Source organism: Symsagittifera roscoffensis, chromosome 7 (assembly GCF_963678635.1).
Source record: "Symsagittifera roscoffensis chromosome 7, txSymRosc1.1, whole genome shotgun sequence".
NCBI lineage: Eukaryota > Metazoa > Xenacoelomorpha > Acoela > Convolutidae > Symsagittifera > Symsagittifera roscoffensis.
Genome location: NC_087068.1, coordinates 642744 through 667382, shown reverse-complemented (window position 1 = coordinate 667382; position 24639 = coordinate 642744). Strand labels below are relative to the sequence as shown.

The following is a 24639-nucleotide window of genomic DNA, read 5'->3' as shown; positions in this document are numbered from 1 at the left end:
TATTCTATTTGTGATTTTTCTACAAAAGTAAAGTCATCTGGCTGTATTGATTATGTTTTAGTCATTTCTACTTTACTTGTTGCTGAAAACAATCAGCTCATTTTGTCAGTGCTCAGGTTTGGGTATAGTCAATGTTCAGGTGTAAAACTATGAGAAAAACTCTGATAAAGTTTTTGTAGATGCATACTGTCAAAATAAATATTGAAATGATTTCAGAACATTTAAAGTATCATCTGTATCATCTGCATAATCAATTACTTTGCATTTTTTAGGTATTTGTCTGCTCGATGCATAACTTTGTTGAGTAATATCCAGTCTGATTCTGTGATTTAATATTTTGTTCTCTTTTGCTGATGAAGTTATCAATCATCTCGAAAGTTGATTGAAAGAAACCCAGATTATTTCATCCAAGATTTAAAAACGTAGGATCTATTGAGTCAACGTTTTTCAAACGTCTAAAGAGGCTACGGCGACGTTTTTGTTTCTATGCATAAAATTTCGAAAAGATCAGTACGGTGATGTATTGCATTCAAAGTCAACTATGATGATTTAAATCTGCCTTGTGTTTTGTTTAGTAAGCTATAGGTTAATAGATATTCATTTAGTTGTTTATATAACAAATTTTCAAGCACTTTTTATCTTGCGCCTGTTGATGATTCTGGTTTATGATTCATGATTCTGGTAAGGTTTTGTGTCGCTCATATTTCATGTTTATTTTTTTGCTCGAAAAATTTAATTTCAGGTTTTGTTTTGAACAAGTAGCCTAGTCTTGAAATTTTGAAACTGTTTTCTCTTGAGTCTCCAAACGAGTTTTTTAGAAGTGGTTTTTTCTTTAAAAAGTTTTTGAATTTCCAATAAAGTTCATCGTGTTCCCTCTCTGTTGCTCGGTGGTTTATGAATTGAATAATTGTAAAACAACACTGTGATCTATGAGAATAAGTTTTGGTGTAGCATTACATATATAATTTTTTTGTTGTGGCGCTCATTTAATATGAAATCAAATAATTGTCTGATTTTGAGTTGAAAATTCAAACCACATCTTTTTCATGGTGTTCGCGTTGATTTGTTCAACTTTAGAAGAACTCTTTGTTTTATGTCGTGAGAGTTTTTAGATATATTTTTTTAAATTTTAATAATTACTATTGTTTTTTCCATTAGTATCAAATTTGTGTCGTATGCTTGTGCATAATCAATGGATTTTGCAAGTTCAACAAAACTACCAGTTTTTGAAGTACATTTTTAAGGTTATAGGTGATGTCTATCAAAATCTAAGTTTTATATTTAACTTTGGATGTTTTGAAATAACGCAGACTCTTGGGTAACAAATTTGAGTTCTATTGACCCATAAAAATTCTATTTGATGAGAACAAACTGTAGCCACTTGATTGATCTAACTTGGTTTAAGAAGGTGGGCGACAGAATGAGTATCTTCCCAAAGGCGTCTGTGGCGCCTGTGATGTTGAAGACTGTCCTGGGGTGTCGAGACATAGGTGGAAGTGACCTCTACAGACATTCCAAACTGTTCGGATAGGTGGAGGTTAACGACAATCACACGAGGTCACTTAGGCCGGGTCAATTGATACTTTGGGCGATGCAACTCTTGAAATCCCAACAGGTTTTAAATCTTTTTTTTTCTACAAACTATCTTTATTAGTTTGTGTCATGTTTTCTTACACAGAGGCAGAGTTGCACTTTGACAATGATTGACCCGCACAACAAAAAACCATATCCCTATTTCACCGTTTTTTTTTATACCTGGATTGACCATAAGAGACCGAAAATACCAGTCAAATATCTTCAAGCACAAGGTTTTTTCAAAAAAATGTTGGACACACAAAATTTATGCAATTTTTCAGAATCACGTATTTTCAAATTTATGCAAACTTATAGGTGTTTTGTAAAAAAAAAAATTATGAAAAAATCTTCACATAATGTTTTTATGTGCGAAAATTGTAAGACTAGAATTTTAAAAAATGACACAAAACTAATCAATTGATTTATTTTGGCATTAGCATTACATACGCACAGTTCGTGCAATGTCAAATTTGAATTTGCATGATGAGCAGTGATTTTGATCAGCCATTCATTGACAGCTTATATTCTTTCATAGTGATTTTTTTTTCCGATTTTCGATACGAAAGTAATTCGATCTATTGAGTCAACGCTTTTCAAACGTCTAAAGAGGCTACGACGACGTCTTTGTTTCTATCCATACAATTTCGAAAAGATCAGTACGGTGATGTATTGCATTCCAAGTCAACTATGATGAATCAAATCTGCCTTGTGTTTTGTTTAGTAAGCTATAGATTAATAGGTATTCACTTAGTTGTTAATATAACAAATTTTCAAGCACTTTTTATCTCGCGCCCGCCTGTTGATGATTCTGGTTTATGATTCATGATTCTGGTAAGGTTTTGTGTCGCTCATATTTCATGTTTTTTTTTTTGCTTGAAAAATTTTATTTCAGGTATTGTTTTGAACAAGTAGCCTAGTCTTGAAATTTTGAAACTGTTTTCTCTTGAGTCTCCAAACGAATTTTTTAGATGGTTTTTTGTTTGTAAATTTTTTGAATTTCCTATAAAGTTCATCGTCTTCCCTCTCTGTTGCTCGATGGTTTATGAATTGAATAATTGTGAAACAACACTGTGATCTATGAGATTAGGTTCTGGTGTATCATTACATACATAATTTTTTTTTGTGGCGCTCATTTTATATGCAATCAAATAATTGTCTGATTTTGAGTTAAAAGTCAAACCGCATCTTTTTCATGGTGTTTGCGTTGATTTGTTCTACTTTAAAAGAACTCTTAGTTTTATGTCCTAAGAGTTTTTTAGATATTTATTTAAATCGTAATATTTTTTTTTGTTTTTTTTCCATTAGTATCAAATTTGTGTCGTATGCTTGTGCATAATCAATGGATTTTGCAAGTTCATCAAAATTATTAGTTTTTTAAGTACATTTTTAAGGTTATAGGTGATGTCTATCAAAATAGAAGTTTTATATTTAATTTTGGATGTTTTGAAAAAACGCAGACTCTAATATTTTTGTCATGCAAAAAAATATAGCTATTTGAGAAGCTTAGGAGTTAGGGTTTTGAGAACCGAAACATCACGAACTCTGTAGATCTGTCACAGCAAAATGTGGTAAACTGTTTGCTATCCAGTGTTCACCAGTTAAATTTTTTGATTTTTGAGCCATGTCTCAGAGAATCTATTAAATGTTTTATATCGGCATTTTTCTACTAGTTCTTCAGGATGCATTTTTACATCTTCAGACTTTTGCAGTTTAGATGAAAAACTTTGATGTTGCCCCAAATTAGTATAAATATTTTTCCTTCTCGTTTATTCAAAACAGTAGATATGAAAATATCTCTGTCAAATTACAGAAAAAGAAGTGCGCTAGTTAGGAACATCATTGCAATCATTGTAAAAAAATATAAACTGTCAAAAACTAGACTTCTTTTCGAGTTATTCTTGAGTAGCTTTAACGCTAGGAGCTCCGCGCATTGTAATAGAATGGTGTATTTACTTTTTTTAAAATTGGCATTTCGCATTGGTCCGTGACTGAAAGTTGATTTCGATTTGGTGAGAGAGCTACTTCTATGCGATTAGTAAAGCTCTGTTTTTTTGTTCTGTTAATGTTGCTTGATTTTTTGGCACACAAACGTGTGAAGACAATTTCGTAAAAAATACACCATCCTAGTTATTCAAACGATTAATTTACCAGAAGAGGAAACTCCAGTTACTGTTTTTCTTTATCAAGTTTGAGCACCTTGAGTCATGGTTTCGATTTTTGAGTATCATATATGTAGTCATTGTAATGAACTACAGAACATTTTCCCTCGTGGTTGTTTAAAATTGGAGTTGTTTTGCATATAACTATCATTTTAGGCGTAAGTTTTTTTTTGGTAAATCCTTGTGTTTTGATGCACATTCATTTACATGATTGAAACTTTTGCGCCTGTTGATGATTCTGGTTTATGATTCATGATTCTGGTAAAGTTTTGTGTCGCTCATATTTCATGTTTATTTTTTTGCTCAAAAAATTCAATTTCAGGTTTTGTTTTGAACCAGTAGCCTAGTCTTGAAACTTTGAAACTGTTTTCTCTTGAGTCTCCAAACGAGTTTTTAGAAGTGGTTTTTTGTTTGTAAATTTTTTGAATTTCCTATAAAATTCATCGTCTTTCCTCTCTGTTGCTCGATGGTTTATGAATTGAATAATTGTGAAACAACACTGTGATCTATGAGATTAGGTTCTGGTGTATCATTACATACATAATTTTTTTTTGTGGCGCTCATTTTATATGCAATCAAATAATTGTCTGATTTTGAGTTGAAAGTTCAAACCACATCTTTTTCATGGTGTTTGCGTTGATTTGTTCTACTTTAAAATACCTCTTAGTTTTATGTGGTAAGAGTTTTTTAGATTTTTTTTTCAAATTGTAATAGTTTTTGTTGTTTTTTCCATTAGTATCAAATTTGTGTCGTATGCTTGTTCATAATCAATGGATTTTGCAAGTTCATCAAAATTATCAGTTTTTTAAGTACAATTTTAAGGTTATAGGTGATGTCTATCAAAATAGAAGTTTTATATTTAACTTTGGATGTTTTGAAATAACGCAGACTCTAATTTTTCGTCATGCAAAAAATATAGCTATTTGAGAAGCTTAGGAGTTAGGGTTTTGAGAACCGAAACATCACGAACTCTGATGTTGCCCTAAATTAGTGTAAATATTTTTCCTTCTCGTTTATTCAAAACAGTAGATATGAAAATATCTCTGTCACCTTACAGAAAAAGAAGTGCGCTAGTTAGGAACATGATTGCAATCATTGTAAAAAAATATAAACTGTCAAAAAACCAGACTTCTTTTTGAGTTATTCTTGAGTAGCTTTAACGCTAGTAGCTCCGCGCATTGTAATAGAATGGTGTATTTACTTTTTTAAAATTGACATTTCGCATTTGTCCGTGACTGAAAGTTGATCTCGATTTGGTGAGAGAGCTACTTCTATGCAATTAGTAAAGCTCTGTTTTTTTTTGTTCTGTGAATGTTGCTTGATTTTTGGCACACAAACGAGTGAAGACAATCTCGTAAAAAATACACCATCCTAGTTATTCAAACGATTAATTTACCAGAAGAGGAAACTCCAGTTACTGTTTTTCTTTATCAAGTTTGAGCACCTTGAGTCTTGGTTTCGATTTATGAGTATCATTTTTGTAGTCATTGTATTGAACTACAGAATATTTTTCCTCGTGGTTGTTGAAAATCGGAGTTGTTTTGCATATAACTATTTTTTAAGCGTAAGTTTTTTTTTGGTAATTCCTTGTGTTTTGATGCACATTAATTTACATGATTGAAACTTTTTTTCAAGGTTCAGTTTGTGCCATGTTGCACAAAAAAATTTTGAATTGTGAGCTACTTTATGGTTTTTTCCTGGTAATGCTACCCCCAAAATTAAGTAATTGTTTTTAAGTAAATTTTCAGCTCTGTTACGCGCTGTACGTCTCGATCCCAGAATTAGGTTTTTGGTACCCCGGTGAATTATAAAATGTTCGAACTCACGTATGATAAAGATCCTGGCGTTGGTGTGTTGCGCAATCTCGCGCGTGAATCCTTCCTATTGGCTCAGTTTATGGCTGCTCTTTATCGAAATATGTCCTAGTCTGTTAGTTTTTCGCTGTGTACGCATTTCACGATTCCTGTCGCTGTTGGCTCTGTGATGATATCTGTTTTATCTTCTGCTTTTGCATCTTGAATGACCACTGTGTGTGACCCCTGCATTGTCAGCATTGGAGATGAGCCAATTGAGAAACAAGAAAAAAAATTTTTTTTCAGTTCTTTAGAATTTTGTAAAATGAGAATGTAATTTAAAGTTGTCCAGGAAAGTTTTTGAACTCTGTTTTATTTTTCGTAGCCCTTTTGCTACTGGAGTGTTGGAGATAACGAGATTTCATTTGCTCTTCTTTTACCGGCAATTTCTCCGTTGCTCTTCTGCTTTTCGTATGTTTTTTTTGTTGCTTCACTTCTGCTGGGGTATTCGAGATAAACCAAATTTGAGTAAAAACCAAATTTAAGGCTCCTTCCCACTAGGTGTAGGGGTTCTTCTGGGGTACTGGAGATAAAAGATTGAAAATTTCTCCGTATTCAGGGTTAGATTTTTAAGGATGATTTTCGATTTTTTTTTCGTTTTCAGGGTTAGATTGTTCGAGTGTACAAAACCTTCGTTCACTATCGAGATATTTTTCAGTCAAAAAACATTTGGGTGATCAACTTGAAACTTGCTTGCTTAAAACTTTTTCGTCATGGTTAACTCATGAAAAATCAAAGAATTAAAAATGAGAAGGCAACTGTTTTCTATCTGTGAACTCTGTATTTTAATTTGTTGGAACTTTAGGTTGCAGGGTTCTCAATAATTCTAATCTCGTAGATCGTTCCGAAAATTTACGGTTTTTGCAAGAAAAAAGAAACACTTTGTTCTTCAGAAATCATTGCTCACCTAACCTAGTAAATGTTCTATTTCAGACCTAAAATCATCTTTTTCAGATCTAAATTTCAGATCTGAATTGGGTTTTGACATGTTAAACTAACGCTTAGATACTTCAGGTATGGGGATCTTGTTAACTATTGGACCTTGTTATTTGTTCCCCCCGTAGGCATGTATTATTTTTGACCATTTCTGTGTAAAAATACATTTCAAAATGTCGGAGTTTCAATGGTTTTTTCTTTTTGCGTGCTTGTGTTTGTATTACTGACTATTTTGATAATACCTAGTTAACAAATTTCAATTAAATGTATTTTCTGAGATGTGTATCAAGCTATTAAACATGTGGCAGTCAAAGCTGAATTTCTGAAAATCGAAATAGGGGGGATAGTTAACAAGATCCGGAATGGGTTAATTCAAATCTAATTTCAGATGCTAAATTTTGTTTTTCCTGGTTGTTTCAGATCTAACTTCAAATCTGAGTTTTAGTTTGTCTTGGTTACTTTAGATATGAAAAATCAGAATTTTTTTCTATATTGGGTACTTTTGTTTTTGATAGCTTCTGCTAAGTACTAGCAGGTACTCAGCAAAGTCTCCAATGGGTGACTGCCAAAGCATGTTTCCCCAAGCAAGAGCTAAACGTTGGAATTGCACATGTAGCGCATGAAAGTAAAAACAAATGATAGGTCTTCTAAAAGTTTTTGAAAATTTTTTATCACAGTTGAACAAGAAATTTAGCTCGAAAAAAACTGTTTGTGAAATTATTTGGAAAATTTTTTCTACCATTAGTTAGTCTAAAACCTAATTGTGTTTTGCAGAAGCATCAAAAAACAACCCACAACCCGGGATTTTGTGTGCAAGATCTGAAATTCTTTATTTCTTACAAAAGTTGATTCTCAGATCTGAAATTCTTTATTTCAGATCTTGATAAGAATTTGCAAATCTCAGATCTGAAATTTGGATCTGAAATGGAAAATATCAGACCTGAAATGACCTTGAAAAACAAAATTTGAGATCTGAAATCAGATCTGAGAAATCCTTTGTTAACTTATAATTTATGCATTTCGAGCAAAACGTGGAGTTTTTTTTTGATGTTTCTGCAATACATAATTTTCTAACTAGTGGTCAGAAAAACTTCCGAATATTTTCACAAACAGTTTTTTTAAGTAAATTTCTTGTTCAACTATTTTAGAAAGTTTTCAAAAACTGTTAGAAGACCTGTAACATTTTTGATTTGCATGCGCCACTTATGCGTTTGCAATGTTAATCTCATGCTTGGGGAAATACATCGTCAGTCTCCAACTTGAGACTTTTCTGAGTACCTGCTAGTAGCTAGCAAAAGCTAAAAATAAATCAAAAATAGCAAAAATTGAGTCCGAATCATTGATTTTTTAGATCTGAAATAACCAAGAAAAACTAAATTTCAGATCTGAAATTAGATCTGAAATAACCAATCTGTAAAGTATCCAAGCGTTACTTAAACATTTGACAACCTATTTCAGATCGGAAAATATTTTTTCAGATCTGTTTTAGAAAATTTACTGGGTGCGCGAAAGATCAGTTGTTTCCTCGAAATGCATAAACTATAATTTAGTAAAGGGTTTCTCAGATCTAATTTCAGAGCTAAAATTTTGTGCGGGTCGCATAAATTTTTTAAAAGATTTTTGTTATTCGATGAATTGGAGAAATGTGTTCTAAATAGCCCTTATCTTTTATGAAAAAATGGTTATCACACAATTTTCATTTATGGAAATCGTATGATAACCATTTATTTTCAGCTTCAAACTAAAATTTAGTTTTTGATGAGCAAGGTGCTTTAAATTTAGCAAAAGCACTCTTAATTACTTTAAATTTGATTAAGAGCAAGATTCAACATGTTTCTGAAAATCTTGCCTTTTATGAAAAAATGGTTATCATACAATTTTCGTATATGGAAATTGTATGATAACCATTTTTTTTTCCAAAAAAAGAAACGTAGTTATTTTTCATCACCAGACTGTTTTAATTGGTTCAAATAGTCGGAGAAACTTGATCGAATCTTTTTTCAATAGTTTTTTGAAATTGTATGAAAATTGTATGGTTAGCAATTTTCCATACATTTGATGTAGGCAATTGTACGAAAAGCATTTTCAGTGTGGGGAAATGCAAGATAAGCATTTTCAGTTTATTGAGGTCAACCCGGGCACCTAAGGAGAGAAAAGGATGCAGAAACCTTAGGCATGCTTCACTTTTTTATCATGAGAAAAAAGGATGACACACGAAAGTCGTATTCCATCTTTAAGTTTCTCAATGAGTTATTTTAAACTGAAATTATGATTATCAAGTTGCTCAGAATCATTTGCCATAAAAAAGTTGTGCTTCGTTCGATTATTCTATCACCTTACTTAAACTGTGTTACTCATCAAGAGTATGTGTGTACATAAGTGCAACTCCTTGCTTATTCATTCTATGGGCAACAAACTGAAAAAATATGGACCAGAACTTTTTTCACTGAAAGTTTACTCTGTTCAATGTTTATTCCTAAAATGTAGTATGACTGACCTAGTTCAGGTATTGTCTATTTTTTCTCACCATTTATCAGTTTGCTAAAAAAATTAAAAACGAAATCAGCTCAGCATCGAACACTGTATTTAAAAACAAGCAACTTTTAATATTTGAATCCTCCTATAGAGTTTGAAAAAAAATTGGCTCAGGATCAAAAACTGTTTTTATAATTACCCGGGTAGAGGTCCCAGAGACCCATGTCCAGACTTTCCAGACCAAAATTAGACATGTCCAGCAGACTTTGGCGACCAAAACCTAGAATTTCCAGACTTTTTGCGACCATGATGATCCGTTAAGGCTATTGAGTTATGTCTGAGGTGTATAACTCATAGAGTAATTTCGGATAGAGGGTACACCGTCTGTTCGTCACGCTATCTTATTTTCGGCCGGATAGATTCATGCAACTTCTTTGTTCATGCAACTTTATGTTCGTCATGCAGGGTGTTTAACTAGTCTCTGCTAGGCTCAATAGATCTAGAGTATACTGGTTTTATTGCGGCTGTTGAAGTTCTCGAGGAGAGGTAACTATTTTCTAAGTTAAATTCAAATCTCTCTGGTGCTGAAATTACAAGTAATTTCAGCACTTACAAATAAGTGGGTTGTTGGTTAGATGGATTATGATTGGTTAATATTAAATATTTTACAGTGGTAAAATATCTAATTTATATGAAATAATAAAATGTAGTTTAGATCAGGTTCCACCCATCCGGGGTTTACAGAGTTTTTGAGTTTTATCTCTTTCTTCTGCAATTGAAGGATGGATGATGAACGTTGGTATTTGGAGAACATCATTTTTCTTGTCTGGTTTCTCCTTGAAGAAGAACGTTCCAGAACGCTGCAATTATGGACATGAAATAGTCGTCTTGTCATTCGACAACGACTGCGATCCCCAATGAAATCAATCCGATTTCACAATGGTTTGCTGTGTCAGGTTTTCCTGTATTAGTGGAGAACAGTCTTGTGTTCAGCCTCGTCTGGGAATGGCGTGAAATTCTTGTTTGGAATGGATGCCTTGTAACTCGGATCTGCACGTATACTTGAACATCGAGGTGGTCATTGGTCTGGTTCAATGAAGTCCTTTTCTGCGAAGTCAAGTCGTACTTTAAATCCTTTTGAGTCGTGATTGCGGACGGCATGTCGGTTGTGTTTTAGCCATTCTTTTGTCCAAGTTGTGATGGGGTCGTCTAGCCTTTGGATGTTCGTCTTCGTTGTTGTGTATGATCTATATACTGCATATTATGATTTAAATTTTATAAATTTTTGTTTAATTTGGTTTTTAGTCATGATTTTAGTTATTTGTTTTCGCAAAAGCGTTTTATTTTAGTTCAGTTATTTTGAAGAGTTACTCACCCTTTAGTACCTCTTATTAAAATTTGAAGTGCGGTCACAAAGCGTGGGTGTAGCGCGGTGGGTTAGGCCGGCTATAAGCATGCTCAGGATGTCCTTCTCTGGTGGGTTAGGCCAGGAATGGGAGTATGATTTCGTGCTGTTTCTTTGAGGGGTCCTGTTTTGTGATAACATTTTATGTTGGTTTTTTCTGGTCTTTCTTATGTTAGTTTTGGTTCTGTCCTTTTTTCATAAATCAAATTGTTTTTGGTTTGGGTTTGTCTTACGACTTTTTTGTGTTTTATGATTTCTTTCTTAGATTTGTATTAGTCTTCAAAAGAATAAATTATCCAGTTTTAAACTGGGTTAATCCGGTTTGGGTACCGTTGGTTTTCTTTTCTTAGTCATGCTGTTATTTTATGATTTATGGTATTTATTAAGCTGCATTGGTTAGTTTGGTGTAGTGTATAACTCTATTCCAACCGGGTTAAGCAAAAATTGGAAACTTGTTATCGCTTGTTTGAGTTATTGTTAGTGAAAACTTGAAAAATAAAATCATTATTTTATACAAAACTTCGTGGGCGAGCTATGCGAGTATGGAAAGAATTCTTGTGCGAATGAATGAAAATATTGAAAAGGTTAGTACTGCTTTCTCATTTTATGAATTTATTGCTTGAAATTTGAAATTTACTACATTTGGGGGAATTTTAAATTATAAATTTTCATTGTATTTTAATTTTACTGATTCTTGGGGAAATAATTTATAAAAAAAATTACTACATTGGGTATGAATTTTACTACATTATTTAGTGCGAAAAATGTAGTATAGCAAAATAGTTTTAGCAAATAAGTTTTAGCAAAAGAATTTTACTAGATTTGTATTCTAATTTAACAAGTTTAATTTTTAATTTTTCTTTTTTCTGTTTTTGTAGATGATGGTGGTGAGAAAACTAAAAAAAAATTTAAACATTTATAGAAAATAGTTAGTACAATTCGAATTTATTAGTTAAATTTATTTTAATTATACTTACCTTAGTCATCGGGAAAAAAAGCATTGTGGGAGGATTTTGTGAATCAAATCGGATGTTGTTAATAATTTGGCTAGTATGCGAATGACATTTTTAGTTTGTAGCAGTGGCCAAAGCAATTGAAGTGCTTTGATGGTATTTAGTTCTTCGGTGCCTACTGCAAACTCATGAGGTGTGTTTTGTATTAGATTGTAAATTGTGTGATTATATTTAGTATTATGAATGAATTCTAGTATGGGGATTTCAATAGGTTGGATGAACTCATGCGGGATAATGAAGGGTCTTGATTCTTCATCATTGAAGGTCTTCGTGAGGGGACAGAATATATACATTTGGGTAATGGGGTCGTAGTTACGGAGGATGCCGTGGAGGTTAGTATTTTTAATGCAATGTGTAAAATTTAAAAAAAAATGGTGATGTGTATTTCGAGTTAATGAACTGAAAACGATGGTGGGGTTGTCGTGATGGTGTGTGTAAGTCAAAATAGTTTTGTATAAAACGATAAGATGTGTAAGTATGTGTTTGTTTAGTGCGTAACATTATGTCGTGGGAACAGTGCAAATCGCGTTCCTGTGATGAAAGAAAGTGAAAGGTTAATGAAAAGAACTGAAACTTATCATAGAAGCTTTCATATGCTTGTATGTCAATTAGTGCTTCGGAAACTATATGATCGTGCTTTTTATCAAAAATTTTAAATGTAAGAAGGTATGGTGTTTTAATAAAAAAAAATTTCGGTTAGTTGCGGGTTTGCAAAGCGGTCTTCATCTAAAAAATTGATCTTGGTTAGGGCGTATGATGTTTTGATCGTAATATTTGATGGATAAATCGTTAGCTCGAGGTGCGGTGAATGTTTTTAGTAGCTTTTTAAATCCAACATATGTAAATTGTCGAGGTGTTACTGGTGTTGTGAGTCTATACAATATAATTTTGCTTCTTTCCTTATCTTCATGTGTATTAGTGAGTGGCAGAAAAAGAGGGTTAGTATAGTGGTAATACGCTGTCCAATGAAGTGTTGGCCTTAAAACGTGCTCATCAACAAAATTTCTTGTGTCATTAGTAGTGGTAGAGGTATTTAAAGTGTATTGTGGAAACGAGGTTAAGGTTATTTAACGGAAGTTCTTTGTATTTGTGTGTTCTGGGTGGTTGATATACTCTTTGGCTGTTCCTGGTTTGGTTGTGAATGGGTGATTTGGGAATTTTCGTTTAAAAGTGCGGTAAGCTCGGTTAGTGCTAGTGGATGTTTCAGTATATGTGGATGATTGAGCTAATGATGGGGTGTAATCTGATATTGGTGTAGGCGTTGGTGGATTTGATGATGTTGCTGTGGATGATAGTTGATGGATGTTAAGAGTGTGGGGGTTTGTTAATTGTTGTTGTAATGTAATAAAATTATCGAGTTCTTAGGAGGTTTGGACAGTATCTGGGGAGTTATTATTTGATCTTTCAGAAGTAAATGGGGAATAGGTTGGGGTTACTTGTGGAAAGCGTAAGAAGGAGTGGAAAGGGATGGGAGTGGATGACTGGTATGAATGGGTTGAAAGGGGGGGTTGTGAAAAAACTGAGGGGTTGGTCTTGGCATGGGTAGAGGGAGATGATTCGGAGTCTGCAAATTCGTCGAGAGTTTCGATGTCGGAGTTGTTAAATTGTGAGATGGTATGAAAACTGAAATATCTGAGTTAGTATCTGAATTCGTGCTTGATGGGACATTAATAACTGGGAAATCGGGTGGCGGGAAAGCGAAAAGTGGAATAATTGGGATTGGATTTTGGAGGTTGGCTGAGTGGGAATTTGAGCGATTGAGGGCTCCAATTTGTCGGCTGATCGTGGGCTAAAAAATGTTTATGTTGAGTCTGAAAACTGGTGGTATGGGGTTGTTCAATAATTTGTTCATATGTATTATCATTTTGTTAATGATTTGTCGTTAAGTGTTGGATGGGGCTTTGTGCTGTACTTAGTCTGAAATTTGGATTATTTGTGATTGCTAAGTTTCGGAAATTTCGGTGAACTAATGATAGTGGACGGTTTTGTGGTAGGGCTAGTACTTGTGGTGCTGTAGGTGTTGTGTCTACATTATCATGTTCTTCGTCGTATGTATTTGGTCTTGTGGCTAATTTTGTGTTATATTCATTTATTTGCGCGTCTAAATGTATTTTATTTATTGATGATGAAAATATTCCAAAAAATCCTGCAAATATTATAAGTGCTACGCTTGGTTGGCGGTTTACTTGTGTGTGTATAGCACATGTGTTATAGATTCCTTTTAATAGTGAGAAAAAAAATCCTATAAAATTGAACATAGCGTATAAAATAGTGAATCTTTCTAAGATGTAATAGGGCCATCCTAGAAAGGCGAGAATTTCATTTTTTAGTGTTATAAAACTAAAAATGTTTATGGGTGAAATATCTTGTGGTCTGTATTTTCCACCGTTTAAATATATGTAATCTTTAATATCCTTAAAGTATCCGCTGTAGTCTTGTGTATAAATGTCTGCAAATCCTGCGGTTTCGGCAAGTTTTCTCAAATTTTGGTCGATTGATTGTCGTTGTATTGTATCCATTTGTGTTAGTAATTCTTGAAGTTTTTGTGTTCTAATGTGATGTTGTATATCAGATTTAGAGTATAATCCAATAGGATATTTTCTGGGGAAAACTTTTTTAGTGGTTGCATCAATGTAGGATAGGGTGTGAGTAGATAATATTTATCTTCGTCAGGGTTCAATTTTACGACATTATGGCTAGTTTGTGATCCACATGGGACTGCGGTATCCCAAAAATATGTTCGTCTTGAAGTGTATCGACAAAATGTACTTTTTTTGTAGAATATGAGGATTCTTTTATATCAACGTTTATCTTCAAAAACATATAAGGGTGATACTTTTTTAGTGCAAGTATAGAACCATAAAATGTTTTCTTCATAATCAAGAAAATTTGATCTATTTTCTGATAATAAATATCCTGCGTAGCGTATTTTCAATACTGCTAATGCGAGTGATTGTAAAATTTGTGTTCTTTCTAATTCGCATAGTTGATGAAGTGTTTCTAATTCAGAAAATGACATTTCTTGAAAAATTCTACTAATTGTGTAGTTTAATTTCATATCTAAGTCAATATCGTAATGTATATTGCCAAAGTAAGTGTTATTCATAAGTGATAATTCTTGTAAACGTGTACTTTTACTATCGAATGGTGTTAGTTTTCCACCAGGTTGGCCATTACTTTTATAGAAGTTCACTGGGACGTATGATGTGCCTTCGTTTATAAGATGACTTGTTGCATACGGGTCAAATTTGATTTTGCCAATGGTCATGTCGAAACTTTTTTCGTATTCGACAAATATTTCTGAATATTGTGTTTTGTGGAGTGGATTTGTATTTTTACAAGCAAATTGTTTCTTGATAGATTTGAAAACGTGTTAATTTATTTTCTATATCATGTCAATTTTTGAAACTATTGCTTCGTTTGTGAGATGGGTTCACCTGTTCGTATGGAATTGATTCGATAAAATATTTTTCATGAAATTTTATCATTCGAGTGTGTATTTTTGCTACTTGAAATGTTGTGCATGTATCTTCGGGAAACCAAGCAATTGTCGCCTGGGTTCTAGTTGTGGGTCACAGTAACCTTGATATTTTTTACAGGGTTATCTAATTCCTTGATAGATCATTGTGTTATCAGATAAATCTCGTGTGAGTTGCATTTTTTTAAAGTTGTATTTTCCAATCAAAAAACACTATTTCCTGATATCCTTTACTTTTTGTGTCTGCTTTGCAATTTGAAGGGTTATTTGTTCCAATGTGTGATATCCAATGTTTGTCGTCTATATCATAAGTGTGCGCCATTATATGGGTTATTTTGACTGTTACTTCAAACTTTAATTGAAGAATGTTTTGTTGTAATATTTGAACGTTGTGTTCTCGGATATCTTCGTGGATATCTTGTCTATATTGTAATTTATTAAGTGCCCAACTGTGTAGTCGGTGGCTTTTGTTATGTTGTCCGAATAGTGAGGGAGGTGCTACAAACAAATTCCAATCTAACCGTAGGGCTATGGTTGTTGATTGTTCTCTGTATCGAACGTCAAGATTATTTGGAAAATTTAATGGGAAAAATGATGGTGATGTTTGACTTATTGATGGTGTCGAGGGGAGTGATAATGTTTCTGGTAAGGATGATAGTGTTGTATCTGATGAAATATCTATTTGATCATTTACTAAGTTTGGTTCTCCTTGCGGGTAAGATTGTGTTGTCCAATAAGGTGGTCGTTCGGCGGTGTTAGGGGGGTTAAAAGGATTTTCACGTATTTGTGCGGATGTTGGTGTTGATCCTAGATAGTCTGAGGGAATATTAGGTGTACTTTGCTGTGAGGTAAGCGGGTGTCTGGTATTGTTATACTATAGATTTCTGAACTTGATGGTGTTGGTGATTGAGGTATGCTAAAAGTGACTCTGGGAGTTTAAAAATTTCTGTTTTGTCTTGGGTGTATAATCTGTCTATTGACTTCAACTGTATTTTGATTTTGACTAATATGTCTGATTCGATTCAAATCTTGTTGTAATGTGGAGTTCAAATTATATGTTGGTTCACTTAGTGATGCTTGTCGTTGAACTGGTTCTAGTGGTTCAGATAAGCGGGCGTGTCGTTCAAAAGTATACGGGTTGTCTTGAAATGAAATACATATGGATATTTGGGGGTTTTGGGTAGTTGTAGGTATTGTTGGGTTTTCTTGGGGAGATGTCGGTGAAGACTGTTTTGGTGGTGATTGGTTAGCAATTTTGGAAGTGTGTCCGATGTATATATTTTTAGTGGGAAGATTTATGTTTATTGTAAGATTCTTCGATGAATAGAATCAAAAAGATTGTTGCTAAGGCGAATGTGACTATTGCTTTCTTTACAAATTTGCACATTGTCATAATTAGGAATAATAAAAATGTGATGAAAATTACGAATAGTAAAAAAATATCTGTTCTACTAAAAATTGTTCGTATCATTTAAATAGACTTTAAATTATCGTACCTGTGGATGTGGTCAATGATTTGGGAAAGTTGTAAATATATTTCAAATAGGGCGTAGAAAATTAAAAATATGTTGCAAAAAACTATTAAAAGAATTGTAAAAGCTTCGAAAGTTTCAAGAAAAAATGTTATCAAAAATTTAAGTAGAATAAAAAAGTTTATGGAAAAGTTTATATTTAAGTTTGTTAGAGTTGCGACTGTTAAGGAGAAGAGCATTTAAGAAATGATTCGTTCTTCGAATATTTTTTGAATTTCTGGGGCGAAATTCAAGTGTGGTCGGATTATTTATTGATTTTTTGACAAGTGGGTTGAGCTTCTTGAAAATTAGTTGGAGGCTTATTTTATGGTGCTCGGGAGGTCTTCTTTGCTTTATTTTTATTTGGTAATCTGGAATATTTTTGAAATACTTGTACTTTAGGCCAAATGATCATGGTCCTTTTCTACTTTAGGCTAATTTGCCATTTTTGGTTGGAGGGTTTTTGAGGGCTAAGTTGGGAAAATATTGTTGATCTTTGCATTATTAGATAGGGGAGGGTTGTAATATTATCGTGATATTTATTTTGGTTGTCAAGTTTTAGCGAGTTGCTTATTTTTGACCTGGAGGTTGTAAAGTTATAGTTATGGATTTGCCTGGAGATTAATATCTGTCGGCTAGTAGGTTGGTGTTAGAGATATTGAAGGTGACGGTTCTGAGTGAATCCTATTGGCTGAATTTGAACTAGAACTGTTGTAGCAAGTTATTTTGAAAATATGAAAGTTTAAAATGATTGAGAAGTGTACGAATTATTAACTTTTTTAAAGAAGTGTAAGTTCATTTTTGAAATTCGACTTCCTTTAATATTTTAGATTGTGGGATAAATGTCTTGTATTTTTTTCGTGGTTGCTTTCTAAGTCGTGATGATTCTCTATGTTCGGATTTTTCTTTTTGTTCTTGTGGCAAGATTTTTTTCTATCATTTTCCTATTTTTCTTTCTTTTTCAGATTTATTTGGGTCTGGTGTTTTTGTGTTTTTATGAATTGTGTTTTGTTTTTGAGCTCGTTGATGATGATTGTCATCATTTACATTTGTTTCTTGTTCTATATGTGTATTGTTTTGAATAACTTTTAAACCGGTGAAAGAATATAATTGGGTTAATTTGCGTAAAGCATATTCTTTTGGGTAGTAAGGTAATAAATTGTTACGATGTTGAACATTTTCTTTTTTAGTTGAATCTGTGAGTTTATATGTTACTTCAGTGGGTTTAGCAATTATTTGATATGGTCCTTTTCGAAGTGGTTGTAATTTTTTAGAGATTCCTTTTTGTGTATTAAAACAAATGGTATTAAAACAAATGTTCCGATTTTTACATCTGTGGCTGGCATAAAACGTGAGTTAATTTGATTGTTAATGTTTTGCCTTTGTAACAATTTCTTTATTACTTTTAGCTAGATTTCGTTGTGCTTTTTATCTTTATTTAAAATCCAGTCGGTATATGTACCGGAGGCTAATTTGAGGATTTGTGGGTGATGAAAATGATCTTCATCTTGTGTATGTAATGGTAGATTATAGCATTTTGAATCTTTATTTGGTTTGCAATAACCTTGTGCATTTTTGTTTTTGATTGGTTTTCTTGGTTTTTGATTAAAAACCATTTCATATGGTGACATTCCTAAAGTTGTCGTTATTTGTGAATTGTATGATAAGGGAAATAATTTTACATCTGCTGACCATTCTGTGTATCGTGTATCATTTCCATTAATGATACATCTAAGATATTCTTGCAATCAACGGTTCATACCTTCGACTAATCCATTGGTCCAAGGTGCGTGAGATTTACGTGGTTTATGTTTAATGTTATATAAGTGGCATAGTGTGTTGATTTCAATATTATTGAATTCTGTACCGTTGTCTGTGACTAAAATTTCGGGTAATCCAAGTTTAGCTATCCAGTGTTCGTAGAGTGTTGTGTAAGCGTAATAAGCATTACAGTGTGTTACTGGGTTGAGTGCTACATAGTGCGTACTTGCATCAACAATGACCATAATGTAGGAATTTCTTTCAGAGGATGGTGAAATTGGTCCTTTTGTGTCGAATGAAATTCTATGGTTGAAATATAAACTTTGTCCTTTAAAATCTTATCTTTGTGCTATTTGTTTTTGATTTGGATATGTTCAATTGACATATTATACAATCATTGCATAATACTTTTATCCAAATTGGGGCGCTTGGAAAATAAAAATTTTGTGTAAAGTTTGAGTATGTCTTTTCTGATCCAGAGTGTCCTTTTGTATTTTGCGTATGGGAGATGTTGAATGCTATCAATGTCATACTTAAGGGGAGACAGGGGACTTTAGAATCATCTAATTGATATTCTAAAAGGTCTGTATTTTCCTTTATTGTTGTGTTATTAAATTTTCGAAAATATTGGAGGAGTCATTTGTTTCCTAAATTAGTGGTATCAACTTTTCCTGGTTTTGTTTTATACTTGTGCCATGATCTTAGTTGTCTAATTACTGGGTCAAAATTTTGGTATCGCTTCAAAAGTTCAAGTGTAATTTTTTCTGTTGGTGGGAGAAAATTATTGTCAATTTCTAGTTTTAAGACTTGGGGATTGTGTCAAGTGGGTCATGGAGCTTAAAAACTTGATTTATTGTGTATTTTGAGTCATTTGTTTGTGGTCCTGATAAATTTATTTTATCGGTTAAGTTCTCTTTTTCAATTAGTAGAAAAGGTCTTTTTTTGCGGTTGTTGTATTTTTTTTTTGTTGAGTGTTATTTTTTATCCATTGTGAGTATGGAATTGGTTTAAACGTAGATGTACCTAATAAATTAACTTCATAGTGATTATTTTGGCAATCTAGGTAGAGTGGGAAAAGTTGTAAGTTATTTATTTGTGGTTGATCAATGTCCGTTTTTACTGCATATTTGCATTCTAATCGGGGTGATGTTTCATCTTTCGCGAGATAAAATTTAATATTTTTTGGTATTTCAACTGTAGTTTTTCGTGTAAGTAATTCTGGTGGTGTATTTCTACTTAATATATCTGGTAATGCAAGGTTTTTTCCTGCTGTACAAACTGTATGTAAGTTTGGCAATTCCATCAAAATTAATTGAAATCTATAAACTCTATGATTTGGATTTGATTTTTGTGTAAAAAGAAATAAAATTGGTTTGTGATCTGTAAATAAAACTGTTGGATGTTTTGATCCAAGTATCAGAAATTCTTATTCTGTAAGTGTGTATAATATAGCTGTACACTCTCTCATAAAAGTGGAGAGTCGTACCTCAGCTTGTGTAAATAATCGTGAATTTGCTGTAATAAGATTCATCTTCTTTGTTCCAATATGTGATTGTAATAATGCTGCGCCGATGCCAAAATTTGAAGCATCGCACATTGCGTAGAATGGTTGGTTTGGATCTGGAAGGGTGTTTGAAATTGGTTCTATTAAAAGTTTTTTAATTTCGTCAAATTGTGTTTGATGTTCAGTTTTCCATTCAAAATTATTTTGTTGTCTGAGGATGATATAGAAAGGTCTTAAGTATAATTGCATTTTGTAAACATATTTACTTAAGAAGGTCAACATTCCAAGGAATTCTTGGATTTTCGTTTTATTTGTAAGTGGTTGTAAGTGGCTGTCTCTTCTCTCTTTGGTTCCTCTTCATCATCATCATCATCATCATCATCATCATCATCATCATCATCATCATCATCATCATCATCTTGTCTTGTCTTGTAAGTCGTTTACAACCCCTGGGGGTCTCGACTGCCACTCCCCGGACACGCCGTGTTCCTGTGTCTTGCTACATTAGTTTTTGTGATGGGGATCCCGCAGTCCGGGCATGTGGTCCTGGCTAGTGTGCTCGCGCTTCTAAGAGTCATTGTGTCATGTCTTCTCGAACAGTAGGTTCTTCTGTGTCTCGCCATGTTCGTCGTGCTAAGTTCTTTCCCACAGTCCGGGCACGTCCCTCTTGGGGCCCCTCCACATTGCTTGGCGTGGTTCGTTCTTTGTGCTTTTTGTTCGAAAGTTGTGTGACATTTTTCACATTCAAATATTAGTTCATTGCGCTTGTGGATTCGTGTTTCATGATGGTCTCGTCCCACCTTTGTTCGGCATGTCTTTACGCATGGTGGCCAACGACATTTGAACCCTTCCTCCGTGACTGTTTTACCGGCTTGGCTTCTGGTTGGTTTCTGATCCCCTTTGTGTATTTCGCACATCTTGTTCTCCCATTCATCCATGGCCTTCTTCCTTTCGTTTACAAAACCCTTCCAATTTTTCCTGTCCATAGTTAGACCTTCGATGTTAGTCCAATCTAACCCTGCCTCTTTTAAAATTCTTTTCCAGTACGTTATAGTGTTGTTCTTCCCATTCTTTGGTCTTTCGCCTACTTCCGTCCAGTTGCCCTGAGTGATTTTCTTTACTGTTCTTGTGTCCGGCATCCTCGTCACGTGTCCTATCCTCTTCAGTGCCCGTGCTTCTATCTTCTGTCGAATTGATGTTATTCCTAGTTGCCTTCTGATCTCAAAACTATTCACCCCTTCCTTCTGCATCCTGTATAGCGCCAGCCCCTTCCCATTATTCCATACGTTTCTGTACGCTATATCGGCCACTCTTTGTAGTTTCGACATGTCCGTGGTTGTCCAAGGTCTCACCGAGCAGTCGAATAGCATGGTTGACTCTACTACTGCTTGGACAATTACCGCCTTGGTTTTCTTTGACAGTGTTGACTTCCATAACCATTTCTTGGCCTTTGACCAAGCATGGTAGCCTCTTTTAATCCTCGCGTTTATGTCTTCCTTTCTTCCAATTAGAGTTCCTAACATCCTTGTCCTGTCCGCTGCCTCGCTTCCAAACATTATGAATTCTTCTTTCCCATTGTGACACACTTCTTCATACTTCAGCATCGTTTTCTTAATTGTCTCTTTACCTCGACTGAGCTCTTCCATACTTCCTAACAGAGTGGAGTCGTCCGCAAACAGCGAGTCCAGTATCTGGAATTCAATCCTGTTGCTGCTCCGTAGGTTCCTTTGGGACGTCGCAGGGGGGAGGCTGTTTCCCGGTCTCCAGGTCCACTTCGAGCCGCATTCTTCCTTTGACTCCTTTATCCGATCCATTTGGGCTTGCCTCATGGATGTAGCATGATAAATATTAAACAGAATGGGCGAGGTGGCGCAACCTTCGCGAAGGCCCCTTTGTGGCGTCCATGGTGTACTCAGCTCCTGTTTGCCTTTTACTCGGTATTGTGTGTTCTCATGTAAGCCTTTCAGGATTTCTAAGATGCTTGGAGGCATACCTAGCTTTCCTAGTATCCCCCATAAAAGTGGTTTGTTCGTTCTCGGGTACGCCTTTTTTATGTCCAAGAGTACAGCTCCTGGTCCTCTCGGGTTATGGTGGTTAGACCTTCCCAGAACTCTACTTGTCTCTTCGTCGATTCTGATTATAGTCTGTGTCGCGTCCGCGGTCGATCTGTTCTTCCTGAAGCCATTTTGATTCTCGTCTAGTGCCCCAATCTCTTCCGCCCATAGTCTGATCCTGGAGGCCAGTACTCTGGCTATGATCCGGCTGGCTAAAGGAAGGAGGCAAATGCCTCTGTAGTTTTGTAGATCGTTCTTTGGGCCCTTCTTGTGAATGGGTACCACCCATCCTTCTTTGGTTTCCTCAGGCCAGGTGTTTGGATCTGTTTCAAGCAGTTGTATGACGCTCTTGAAAATTTCTCTTTTTGTTGTGTTGTCAGCGGCATTGATCCCAATTAGGCGCACTCCGTCAATCCCTGACGCGCCGTCCTTCATGAGAGCAACTTCTCGCTCCACTTCCTGCACTGTGAATTCCATTTCTATTTTCCGTGCTGCTTCTCGTGCCACAGTGTCCCTTCTTTGTTCCAGACTATCGATTAAGGATTTAATTTCTTCCTCCGGTCGGTCATATCTCGTTGCCGAGACTTGCATGAAATGCTCTTTGTATTCCTCCGGGCTGAAGAATTCGTCCTCAACACAGCTATTATTGTCTTTGATGCCAATCCTTCTCAAAGTTTTATACAGGATTCTCATATCGCCGCTAGTTTCGGCTCTTTTGGCTTCGTTGACGATCTCTAGCCACCATTCTTCTTCCCAACCTTTCTTCTGTCTTTTGAAATCCTTTCTGGCTTTCCGTCTCTCTTCTTTCGCTGCTTCGTTTCCGTCTTGTGCTCGAGCTGTTAGTTCGCATATTCTCTTTTGAGCCCTTTCTATTTCCTCTTTGTGCCTATCCAGCGCGGGGTTTAGGGTTTTTTTTTCTACTGTGCCGCACACTTCTTCTCCTACTCTCTTCATCGCCTTTGCTGTTTGTGTCCAGTTTTCGAGCTCTTCTGTAGCTAATTTATTGGCGTATTCCGTTGCCTTTGTTATCGTTCTTAGTTTTTCCCAGTCTATTTTCTTCTTGGGTTGGCTGGTCTTGTTATTGCGCTTCCTGTCAAGAAAGTTATTCAGGGTACAGCACATCGCTTTCGGTCTATGGTCGCTTAGATTCTTGCTCGTCGGTACCGTGAAAATCCTCCGTGCGCGTTTTGCCCGGTCTTCTTGTTTCATAATGAAGCCATCTATTTCATGCCATGTTTTGTTCTTGGGATGATTCCATGTTCCTCTCCTCTTGTGGCTGAAAAAGGAGTTGCACCAGGCTAGGCTATTCTCTTGGCACCATTCCAGTAGGTTCATACGCGCTGCATTTGTCTTGCCTAAACCGTGGATACCCGCCGTCTGGTCCGCCCCCCTGGTAGCACTCTCCCCTACCACTGAGTTGAAGTCGCCCCCTATTATGACCATGTCCTTGCTCTCGATTAGGGTAGAGAGCTCCTCTCTGTACCTCATGAACTCGATACTGAGGCCTTCCCAGAGTGGTTGATATGTCGAGATAAACCGGTAGCCATCCACGTCTATCGAGATGCTTCTCTCCCGGATTATTCTCCTATAACCTTGATCTGCCCATTTCGAGGCCCACTGGTCCCTTAGGAAAATGCCACTTCTTTTTCCATGGATCAATACTCCGAAAATCTCCCTGGCCTTGATCCATTTGAAGCCTTCTTCTTGTTCTTGGAGTTCGCTCATCATTACCACTTCCGCCTTGCTGTTGGCTATGGATTTAACAATCTCCGCGAATCTGTTTCTTTTCGGGAAACTAACTCGCGCCCTTTGGATATTCCAAGCCCATAGCGTGGTAGTCTCCTCCCTTCCTTTGTTTCTTGCGTCCTTCATCCACTTCTCATGTCGCTCTCTTTGCCTTCGCTGTCTCTTCTCTCTTTTGTTCCTCTTCATCATCATCATCATCATCATCATCATCATCATCATCATCATCATCATCATCATCATCATCATCATCATCATCATCATCATCATCATCTTGTCTTGTAAGTCGTTTACAACCCCTGGGGGTCTCGACTGCCACTCCCCGGACACGCCGTGTTCCTGTGTCTTGCTACATTTGTTTTTGTGATGGGGATCCCGCAGTCCGGGCATGTGGTCCTGGCTAGTGTTTGAATTGCATCTATGCGTGATTTTAATGGAGTGATAGTGTTTCGTTCAATATTATGTCCTAAAAATTTAACGCGTGTTAAGAAGAAATGTGATTTATCTGGGGCTGCTTTCAGATTTTCGTTCTGAAGTATTTTGTGATATTGTTCCAAAACTGTAAATTATTTCGTCTTTAGTTTGTAATTGCATGAAAATATCATCTAAAATGTGATTGCAATTTTTCTTGAGTATTAGTGGTCTAAAAATTTTAGTCATAAAAGCTGAAAAAGCTGCTGGTCCTATGGATATTCCATAGAATAATCGATTAAATTCATATTGTTGATTTCCAATTACAAATTGTGTTAATTGTCTTGATTGTTTATCTGGTGGTATTTGAATGTAAGCACTATTCATATCTGCGGTTGTGAAGTTCTTACCATTGATCTTTGTTAAGATAACTTGTATTGGTTCTATAGGCCAATTACATTTTGATTCATCAATTAGTGAATTGAGATATCTAGCGTCTAAAACTATTTTTAGTGATTCACTTTTTGCTAGAATGATAACAGGGTTGATAAAGGTGTTACTTTTTGGTTGTTTTTCCTTATTTACTGGTGATATAATTTCGTATTGTTCTAAAATATTCAGTAATCTATTGACCTTGTCGTGTAAGTGAATTGGTACTTTGCTTGCTCTTTGCTTTTTGAAAACTGCGTCAAATCTTAATGGAAGGTGTAAGGATGAGCTATATTTTCCAACTTCAAATTTTGATGATCCGTAAACTGACG

At 35.0% G+C, this 24639-nt stretch overlaps 1 protein-coding gene across 1 annotated transcript; it reads right to left on the bottom strand.

Annotated features, from left to right (window-relative positions):
• Positions 1-20110: 20110 nt before the first annotated feature.
• LOC134851285 (uncharacterized) lies at positions 20111-23857 on the bottom strand. Its single transcript, XM_063867299.1, has one exon. The coding sequence runs from the start codon at positions 23855-23857 to the stop codon at positions 20111-20113; it is 3747 nt and encodes a 1248-aa protein (XP_063723369.1).
• Positions 23858-24639: the final 782 nt, after the last annotated feature.

Excerpts from the sequence above, each read along its gene's own strand:
- LOC134851285 (XM_063867299.1), bottom strand. The coding sequence starts at position 23,857 with ATGCCCGGACTGCGGGATCCCCATCACAAAAACAAATGTAGCAAGACA.